At 43.2% G+C, this 10190-nt stretch overlaps 2 protein-coding genes across 4 annotated transcripts in view; one reads left to right on the top strand and one right to left on the bottom strand.

Annotated features, from left to right (window-relative positions):
* Window positions 1-373, bottom strand: part of Cnih4 (cornichon family AMPA receptor auxiliary protein 4) — a gene marked incomplete in the record, with an annotated part of 26741 nt that extends 26368 nt beyond the window's left edge. The window contains 1 exon segment of the mRNA XM_008823715.3: window positions 196-373. Coding sequence (XP_008821937.1) covers window positions 196-264 — 69 coding nt within the window.
* A 4800-nt stretch (window positions 374-5173) lies between these two features.
* The window catches only part of Nvl (nuclear VCP like), a 78441-nt gene continuing 73424 nt past the window's right edge, over window positions 5174-10190 (top strand). For 2 of the 3 annotated variants that reach the window (XM_029559008.1, XM_029559007.1), the window contains exon 1: window positions 5174-5534. In XM_029559008.1, coding sequence (XP_029414868.1) covers window positions 5318-5534 — 217 coding nt within the window. In that variant the 5' untranslated portion in view covers window positions 5174-5317. Of the gene's footprint in view, window positions 5535-7514; window positions 7589-10190 lie in introns of all 3 variants that reach the window. The other variant, XM_008823714.3, reaches the window with a different exon arrangement.

Below are 10190 nucleotides of genomic sequence, written 5' to 3'. Positions count from 1 at the left end.
GGGGGGGGGGGGGGGGGGAAGCCGGCTCGGGCTGGCCAGGACTACAACCGGGTGACGAGCTGAGAAGCTGCGCTGCCCCCTCACCCCACACCTGCTCGCGCCCGCCGGGCCCACCCTCGGGCCCAGTGCCCGGAGGGCAGCCCCGTGCTCGAGGGCCGGTTCTAGCCCGCCTCGGTCTGCCCCAAGCAAGGATACGAAGTACACGGAGAGGAAGATGAGCGCGCAACAGTCGATGAGAGACAAGAGGAACACCATCGCCTCCATCCTCTGCCGCCGCTCGGCCCGTCAAACCAGTTTAGGGCCCCGCCGCCCGGATCGGCTGCATGCCGGGAGTTATGGTCCGGGAAAGCCATCGTCCAGCGCGGTGCATGCTGGGAAATGCAGTTCACTAGCTCCGGGAACAAGCAGGAGGCGGCGGGGCTTCAGTTGAGTATCCACTGAACGCTTGTAACCGGCGAACACTCATAAGAAGTTACTCACCATGTATGAAATTTTCTGTCTTTCTCTATACATCCTTTTCTGGTTTTGTTTTCTTGGGCATTTTTGCAGTATGATCTCGCTCTGTAGCCCAAGCTGGCTTTTAATTTGAGGCTCTGCCTTCTACCTTGGTCTCCCCAGTTTGGGATTACAAATGTGTGCCACCAAGTCTGGCTGCTTTAGTATCCGCTCTCTACCCACTTGCATTTTATACTTTTCACCTGAAAGCACAAATCTAGCCTTACCACTCCTGGCTTCAGGGCTGGCTTTCAGTTCCTGACCTCAGTTTCTCCAGACCTTTCACAGTTGCTTGCTTATGCTCAGTTATACCAGGGTTTCTGACCCTGCTGCATTTTAAGATCTTTACAGAATCCAGTGTTTTATTCAACCATTCATTCCTTTGGTAAATAGTTCTGACTGTAGCCCTACTATAGACCAAGAACTGCTCTACACTCCAAGTACAGAAATGATCGAAGCAAACCAGATGCTCTCTCATGAGAACTGGCAATAAAGTAGCAACTGAATACAGGGGAAAGATAACTTCAGAGTGATAAACCTTAGAAGCAAATTACAGCTGTCACATTCATTTGATCTGTATTTTCTGAACAGTTAGTGTATGTGAAGCACTGTTATAAACCTTACAGATACAAGTGAGCAAAGACTGGGGGCATCTACAAGCTTATACCGAGCATAGGAGTGGGGAGGAAGAAACAGAAAACAAACTATCAGTTAAAGGCAGTTATGAGTACTCTGAAGGGGATGAGGAAACACCTGAGGACCAGAAGAGATCAGGCTACAGAACTCAGTTACAGAGATAGAGAAAGTACATGAAGGTTTGCACCAAGTGTTTCAGGGACTGAAAAAAAACCAATCCAGTGAAAGCTTGCTGCTTTAAGAAACAGAAAATGTGAGTTTTGAGAAGTCAAAGGCAGGCAGGGCAAGGCCACATAGGCCTTGTACACTTTTAGCAAAATAATTTTTGTAATTTTTTGACATTTATTTTGAGTGTTTGGATGGGTGGGTGCACACATGGAAGTCAGAGGACAACTCGTGGGAGTCAGTTCTCTCCTTCCACCCTGTGGGTTCTGGGGACTGTGCACTGATTGTCAGGCTTGGCAGCAAGCCCCTTTACTTGTCAGCCCAATAATTTACTATCAGATATGTTTTCTGGTTTTGAGATGTGGGTCTCACTATGTAGCTCTGACTGGTCTGGAACATGCTATGTAGACCAGATTGGCCGTGAACTCACAGAGATCTGTCTGCTTCAGCCTTCCAAGTGTTAGAATTAGAGGTGTGGGCCACTATGACCTGCCTCTACCACAGAGTTTTAAGGAAGACAATGCTTTGATCTGATTACATTTTTTAAAAATTTTTCTGTTTGGTGCATGAAATGTGTGAAAGGAGAACAAGTGTGTCAGCAAGGTCACTTGAGACACAGATCAGAAAATTAGAATGAAGGCAAAACAAACTGGATTTGCCTGACACATCATAAAGTCATGGATTCATTAAGGGTTCATAGGTCACAGCTGGAAGTACAATTAAGTTTTATATACCAGATAGAACTGTGCTACCATTGTACCTTGTACATACCTCTATCAGAATATTTATCATATCAGTTCTCTGTCTAGCATCCTGTTGGAAAGAAAATCTGAGGCCCAAGGAGCCAGTGATACAGCACAAAGGATATGCGGCAAAAGCAAAAGCAACTCAGCAAGGCAGCTTTTACCTTTGCAAGAAGATTGGACACTAGGTTTTGTTTGTTTTTGTTTTCCTAAGATAGGGTCTCACTATGTAGAACGACTGTCCTGAAACTTATATAGACCAAGCTGACCTCCACTTGGGGCAAGGATGAGTAATTTTAAAAAGAATTCGTACAAAGGAAATGAAGAAAAGGAGGAAGAAGTTAGCATTCCTGTCATCAAGTTCCAGGAAGGCAGCAGGGTCTGTGCATAAACATTTTATGAGGTGGGAGAGATCACAAAATGGCATTATGAAGGTTACATCCCTGGGATCATTCTTTTGATAGAAGAGACTTCTGATAGAATTCCTTGTAATTAATTCCCTCATAATCAAGGCTGGACTCCAACTCATTACATGGCATGGCTGGCTTTTAAATAACAGTAATCCTAGTTCTCAGTCTCCAGAGGTGTTGGGTTTACAGCAGAAGCCGCCAAGGTCAGCTTGAGCAATTGTTTTTGTTATTGTTGAGACAAGGTCTTATTATGCATCCCTGGCTGGTCTGGAACTTGCTCTGTAAATCAGACTGGCCCTGAACTCAGAGATCCACCTGCCTCCACCTCCTGAGTGCTGGTCTTAAAATTAGGAATGCAAAATTGTCTAGCTGCTGTTTAAAACAGTATGACACAGGGAAATGCAAAAAACTTCATTGAGAGTCCATCTCACTCCAGTCAGAATGGCTATTACAAATAATAATAGATGCCGGCAAGGATGTGGAGAAAAAAAGGAACACCTACATACTGTTCATTTTGGAACATAAAAACAGCAAAATCAAAGCCAATTGTGGTGGCCCACAACTTTAATCCCAGCACTTAGGAGGCAGAGGCAGGCAGAGCTCTGTGAGTTCAAGGCCAGCTTGGTCTACATAGTAAGTTCCAGGCTAGCTGGAGCTACAGGGAGACCTTGTCTGAAAAAAGACAAAAAAAAAAAAATAAAAAAAAAAAAAAAAAAAAAAAAAAAAAAAAAAAAGGATTTTATGTTTTAAAAAGGAATAGAATATTATTATGCCATTAAGAAGAATGAAATTTGGAGCTGGAAATGTAGTTCAGCTGGTGTTGCTCAGTTAGAATGCTTGCCTGTCTTGTATGAGCTAAATTTGATCTCCAGCATGGATGCTCACTAGTGATAGAGGGGAAACTGGGGTCCCCTTTTAAGGTCCTAATTCTCATTAATAAAGGAATTTAAGGGGTTGGAGAGGTGGTACAGCAGTTGAGACCTCTGGTTGGTCTTGCAGAAGACCCAAGTTCAAATCCCAGCACCCACATGGCAGCCAACTACTGTAATTCCAGTTCCAGGGGATCTGATATCTTTGGGCCTCTGTGGACATTGCAGGCAAGAGTTCACTTACATACATGCAGACAAAACACTCACAGACATAAAAATAAATTAAAAAATTAAGAATGGATTCAAACAGAAGCTTGAGGACAACTGGAGTTTAAAAGAAAAACCCTATCCAGGTGTGGTGGCCCATGCCTTTAATCCCAACACTCGGGAGGCAGAGGCAGGCGGATCTCTGTGAGTTCAAGGCCAGTCTGCTCTACACAGAGTGAGTTTCAAGTCAACTGGGGCTACAGGAGACCCTGTCTCAAAAAGACAAAACAAACAAACAAACAAACAAACAAACAAAAAACCCCAAAAACCAACCCAAGGGCAGACAAGCTGTAAATGTCAAGTGTCCAGAGGAAAGAGAAGGACAAAATGCCCTACTATTTAAACCAGCATAGAGGTCAGACAGGTGGTGGATTAACAGCCACATGGTGGGCTGGAGAGCTTTAGAGAACCAGAAAGTTCACCGTGTTGGGGAAAGCATGCTTAGAAAAAAGAAAAGAAAAGCTGCATGGCTTCATCCTGATAAACTACTGTACCAGGGTCAGGAATTTTGGGAAGGAAAAGGATCAATTATTCTGTCTATATCTATAGCATGGTTTAAGGTAAACCAGCCTTCCTAAACTGGTCCCTCGTCCAGGTGACTGACCTGGCCCTTCTGGAATGTTAGGTCTTCATCCAAGCCAGATATTCTATTCTTGTGATCAGAAGTCCCCCCTCCTCTCTATATATATTAAATTTATATATTTTTAAAATTTTATTTGTATGAGTATTATGCCTGCATGTGTGTAAGTGCACCCCTGTCGTACAGTGTCCAGGGAGGACAGAAGAGGGCATTGGATCCCCCAGAACTGGAGTTACAGATGGTTGTTAGCCACCATGTGGGTGTTGGGATTTGAACTTAGGTCGTTTGTAAGAACAGTGCTCTTAACTGCTGAGCTATCTCTCCAGGCCCCAAAAGTTTCTCTTATCAAGCCTTCACTGCTATTCTAACACCAGCATGTCTCTCTCATTCTAAATGATAAACAATACCCCTCATAAATTCACTTTCCAACTTCTTTTGCAATAATTAAACTTTGTTGTAAAGTATCCTTTGAACAATTTTTCCTTTTCCTATTCTTTTTTTTTTTTTTTTGTCTTTTTGACACAGGGTCTCCCTGTAGTCCCAGCTGGGCTGGAACTCACTTTGTAGAAAAGGCTGGCCGCTATCTCAGAGATCCACCTGCCTCTGCCTCCTGAGTGTCTTTGAACAACTCAACTGAAAACAAGCAAAACAAAAACAACAATATAACCTAAGAGGCAGACAAGAGAGATGGCTCAGTCGTCAAAAGCACCGGGTGCTCTGGTTGAGGACCTGAGTTCCGTTCCCAGCACGCACACTGTGGCTAAAACTGACTATAACTCCAGTTCCAGGGGATCCAGCACCCTCTTCTGGCCTCCACGGGCACTGCACTCCAGTGGTGCACATACATACATGCAGGCAAAACACTCATACATATATTAAAAACAAAACAAAACACCCTCAGAGGCTCCATTACAGAGACACCTAGGTACAGCCTTCCCCTGGGAAGTTCATACCTACACTTGGGCTATATTGTCTTTCCCTGCACGTCTATTAATCCCTGTGCTTAAGACTGAACGTCTTCAAAAGCGGTCTAGCCACTCAGGTCGAGTTCGACAAGCCTGAAAACGAGACCGCTTAGAAACCCGGGGCATTTCCAGATCGTCTCCTTCTCCTTGGCGGCGCGATTCTTACTCGCAGTGCTTTCAGACTGAGATGTCTCCGGTTGGGTTGCGCTTGCCCCGTTTCCGGTGTCGTCTGCCCCACGCGCCACGTTTCCGGTGTCCCCTGACTCCGCGGGACGCATTTCCGGTGCGGCGGGCAGCGGGAGAGAGGCTGGTTAGGCGAGGCGGCGTGGAGTCCTCTGGCCCGCAGCATGAAGCCCCGGTCCGCGGTGTTCGTGGACGCGAAGCTGAAGCAGCGGGTCGTTCAGGTGCGTGTGGGTCCCGGGCTCCGCGTCGCCATTCTTTCGCGGCTCTGGGTCGGGGCCTGGCGCTTCAGCCGCGGGCCGTTTCCTAGTGGCCCGTGGACGTCCCCACGACACCCGGTCGGCCCTCGGCGAGGTGGGCCGCATTCTCGCTTCCGGTGGCGTTAGCACAGGAACCGACTTCCAGTGCCGTGTGTCCATAATCCCGGTTACCCGAGTTGTCCGGAGAACATAAAAAAGAGGTTCCCGGAGGACTTTACCCGTGTGCTTCCCATTTTCCTAACTAGAAAGAAGTGTGTGGTGGGTGCCTTGGGATGCTGCAGTTTGCCAGCAGTACGAGTTAAAAAGAGGGAGAGTTTTTATTTATTTATTTTTTATTATTGTATTCTTTGTTTCAGTGAGGAAGTTGCACTCTTTCCCCTTTGGAGTTTGTGGATTGTAGCCTAGTTTTTCGTCTGCCCATCGTCCTCAGCCTCCGGCTCTATGCACTATCCCTTTTGTGATCCAGAAGAGCGCCAAGGCTCTCTATTTCTTCGGACTCCTCGCTTACCTATCCATAATTTTTAGTGGATCTCATTCAGCCTAACACTTTTAAGTATTAGCTTTATATTCATGACACGTAAATTTCTAGCCCTAGTGTCGAGTTTTATCTTGAATTCGGTATATCCAGCTGCCTAGTTGGTATCTTCTACATAAGAACTCCAGCTTTTGATCCGCCCCCCTTTAGATTTTCTTAGTGTCATTTATTTCAGAAAATGACACTTTCTATCCAGTTGTTTAGGTGAAAAACGTAAAGGCGCATTCTGACTTTTCTTTCACATCCTGTATTCAGTCTGTTAAAAATTTGGTTGTATATAACAAATCCAGGCCAAGCGGAGGTCGCACTCCTCTAACTCCAGCACTTGGGAATCTGAGGCAGGAGGATTGAAAATTGAAGGCAAACTGAGGCTACAAAATGAGACCCTTGTATGAAAAAAAATAACCAACCCACACACTAACAACCATCTCCAAATCCATCATCTCTACCTCCATCCATCCAAACCACCACTATCCTATTTCAGTAGTTACAGTAACTCATCTCTGAACCTACTTTCTGACTCTTCCACAGAGCAATCAGAGATTATTTTAGAGGCAAAATTAGAGCTTGTAGGAGGCCTACTCAAAACCTGTCAGTGGTCTCAGACATCTGAAATAAAACTTTTTTTTTTTTTTTAAGAAACAGGGTCTATGTAAACTTGCTCACTCACAAAGGGTAGCCTCCAACTCACAAAGATCCTCATGCCTCTATGTTCCTGAGTGCCACGCTGGGCTAGAATAAAGCTTTTTGGCAGGGGTTGGGGACTGGGTGATAGAACCCAGGGCTTTGCATATGTTAGGCAAGTGTTATAGTTTAAGACTAGTCTGGGCAACAGCAAGACGATCTCAAAAGAAAACAGGTGATTTCATGATAAAAATAAATTACTTAATTGCTTTGAGCTAATAGTTTTGTAAGTGTCTGACAGATGTCAAACAATACTGTGCTCCCACATTTAAAATAATATATGATGCCAGGCATGGTGTAAGCCTTTAATTCCAGCACTGGGGAGGCAGAGGCAGGCTGATCTATGTGAGTTTGAGGCTAGCCTGGTCTACATAGGCAGATCCAGGGCAGCCAGGGGATACACAGTAAGGCCCAACAAACAAAAAATCATGTGCTGTTTGGGTCAATTTGCTGATGTATTCTGATGTGTTTGGGAACATATGGTATGGTAAGCCTGTACACAGTACCTTGAAGTTATTATGTTGTCAGAGTGGCTAGTCCTGTTAATTAAATTCTCCATTATAGACTTAACAATTACTTGGTGATTTTGCTTTTTAATTTGTGTTTGAATATACTTTTTTATTTGTAGTATACTTTATTACTAAAGAATTTACATTGGAATAACTCAGTCTCTTGTTTACTGATTAAAATCACCAAGCTTGTATTTGTCCTATTTTCTGTTTTAGTACCTCAGCAGTAATAGATGTGGCAAATATGTGGACACTGGAATCTTAGCATCTGATTTGCAAAGAATGTACAGGTAAAGAATTGTAGCCTCCAAACCTTGCTTTTTTTTTTTTTTTTGCCCCCACCCCCTTCCACTTTAAATACTCTTATCTTGCTTAAATTTTCAGTTGATATAGGTAGCTGCTGGCACTAGCTTACCAATTCATAAACCTGGAAATCAAATCAGTGATATAAACTTAAGTACCTGTTATAGGCAGGGTTTTATTACACACACACACACACACACACACACACAAATAAGGAGAGGTCTAAGCTTGTTTCTATCCTCACCATAGTCTATGAACTATATGAGCTGATTTGCTACTTTATATTCTTATTTTTTAAAGATTTATTTTTAATCATGTATGTCTGTGTTACTGAGTGGGGGTGCCCATGGAAGCCAGAGGCCTTAGAACCCCTGGAACTAGAGTCACAGGTAGTTGACCATCTGATGTGGGCATTGGGAATCGATCTCAGGTCCTCTTGACTGAGCAGTATGTGCTTCAGTCCATTACACCGTCTTTCCAGCTTCCTAACAAAGTTAAATTATCTTTGAGACAGAAGATGGACATGAGAAAGTAGGGTCAGACAATAGTAGGTGATGGTCCTTGGGGAAGAGGCTAAGGCTATCACAGTGAAGAGGGGTCTGGTTGGGAGCACAGCTACTCCCAGGCTGTTGGGTGGTTTTTCCTCCTCTTTAAAAAAATTTTATTATTTATTTTTTGCCGGGCGTGGTGGTGCACGCCTTTAATCCCAGCACTTAGGAGGCAGAGGCAGGTGGATCTTTGTGAGTTCAAGACCAACCTGGTCTACATAGTGAGTTCCAGGATAGTTGGGGCTACAGGGAGAACCAGATCCTGTCTCAAAAGAAAAAAAAATTTAAAAAAAAATTTTTTTTTTTAAATTTATTTATCTGAGATAGTGTCTTACTATATAACTGTAACCCTGGCTGACCTGAAACTCACAATGTGAAAACTCACAATGTAAAAACAATGTAAAAACTCTTGAACACATAGACATCTGCCTGAGTCTGCCTCTGCCTCCTGGGTGACCATTTCCTTTTTGTCTTAGTTACAGTATAGTACAGCTACCTATGGTGGTCACTCTGGGTAAACTCCTGTACTGTCTTCATATCTAACTGCCTTCCACACCACCGCCTCAGCAGCAAGTCACCAAGCCCAGCTGTTGTCTCAAAAACACTTTGCAATGTCAGTTCTCCCCTTCTACCAACTACTGGCCTAATCCAAATTCTCATTATCTCTTGTTTTGATTTCTGTTTCAACTTCTAAATAGTCTCCCTATTTCTGGTCTGCCTTGTAATTCAGTTTACTAATCCAGCTGTCCATATAGGTTTTTCATCCATGGGAAGGAATGACAGAGCAATTGGAAGTCAAGAGGAAGGGATAGTTTTTCATTAGGTGAAACTGTTGTATATGAGGACGAATATCCAATAACTGTATCTTCACTCACTGAATCACATAACATAGTACTCACATGTTCATAGTACCCTCCAGGTGTGTCACCACCACCATTGAAATCCACTCTTCAAACCTATGCTAACTACAATCATTGAAGGGGATGTCTTTATATTTATTTTACTTGACCATCCTCCTATTTGAGCCTTTAATGCCCTCATTTTATGTCAATGATATTTATCAACTGCTTTATTTTTTCATTTTCTTTACCATTTTTCTTTTTTGGGAGAGTGGCTTATGTATACCAACTGATTGGTCTCCAACTTAATAGGTAGATGAGGATGATATTGAATGGTCCTCCCTCCACTTCAAATGCTAGGATTACAGGCATGTGCCACTATGCCTGATTTTATGTGGTGCTGGGGGCTGTGCTCACTAGGCTACATTCCTAGCCTAGCCCTCCATGCACCTGTCTCTTTGCCTTGTGCTAATAATGCTTCATAAGCACCATTATACATATTACACTTTTGTCTATGCTGTGTGTCTTCTCCTCTGGCAGAGATCTTACTTAAAGGTTAAAGGATTCAGTAGCATCTCTCTTTCATTTCTTAAATCTTAGCTCTTGGATTGACAGTGTTCCTTGGTTGAATTAAATAAGTGAAAGTGATTGAATCTGTACTAGTTCCTAAACAGCTAAATTATTGCTACTATAAAAGAAAAGTGTTGTAATAGTGGATAAGAATTTTGCTGAAGACGTGATTGGGGCATTGGTGGAAAGGTTTGTTGAGGAAGCCCACCTCCTGGCTTTGTTTTGTTGATAGCCCAGGCTTAAACTTGCTATGTAACTAGTGTGACCTTAAACTGATTGTCTTGCTTCCACCTCCCCAGTGTGGGATTATAGTCCTAGACCACCATACAAGGCTTAACACACCAACTTGGGAGAGAGCTTTTGGAACAGTCATTGTATATACTCTTGTACCCTTAACTTTATTATTTGTCATTAACATTTCCATATAGTAACTATCATTCTCTCTCCTTTTCTTTCTGCTAGAAAATGTATATATAAAAATAATCCTGAAATTATATTAACCTACTGTAATTTGCAAGTTAAAATTTTCTGAGCCAGCAGGGGGCATATTCACAATTCTTGATTTGTAGCTTTTTAAAAATTAAATCTCAAAGAGATTAGGGCCATTAATGCTAATATCATTGGAAAGAAAG

Source organism: Nannospalax galili, unplaced genomic scaffold (genome assembly GCF_000622305.1).
Source record: "Nannospalax galili isolate Female #2095 unplaced genomic scaffold, S.galili_v1.0 scaffold368, whole genome shotgun sequence".
Taxonomy (NCBI): domain Eukaryota; kingdom Metazoa; phylum Chordata; class Mammalia; order Rodentia; family Spalacidae; genus Nannospalax; species Nannospalax galili.
This window is presented reverse-complemented; position numbering and strand designations above follow the sequence as displayed.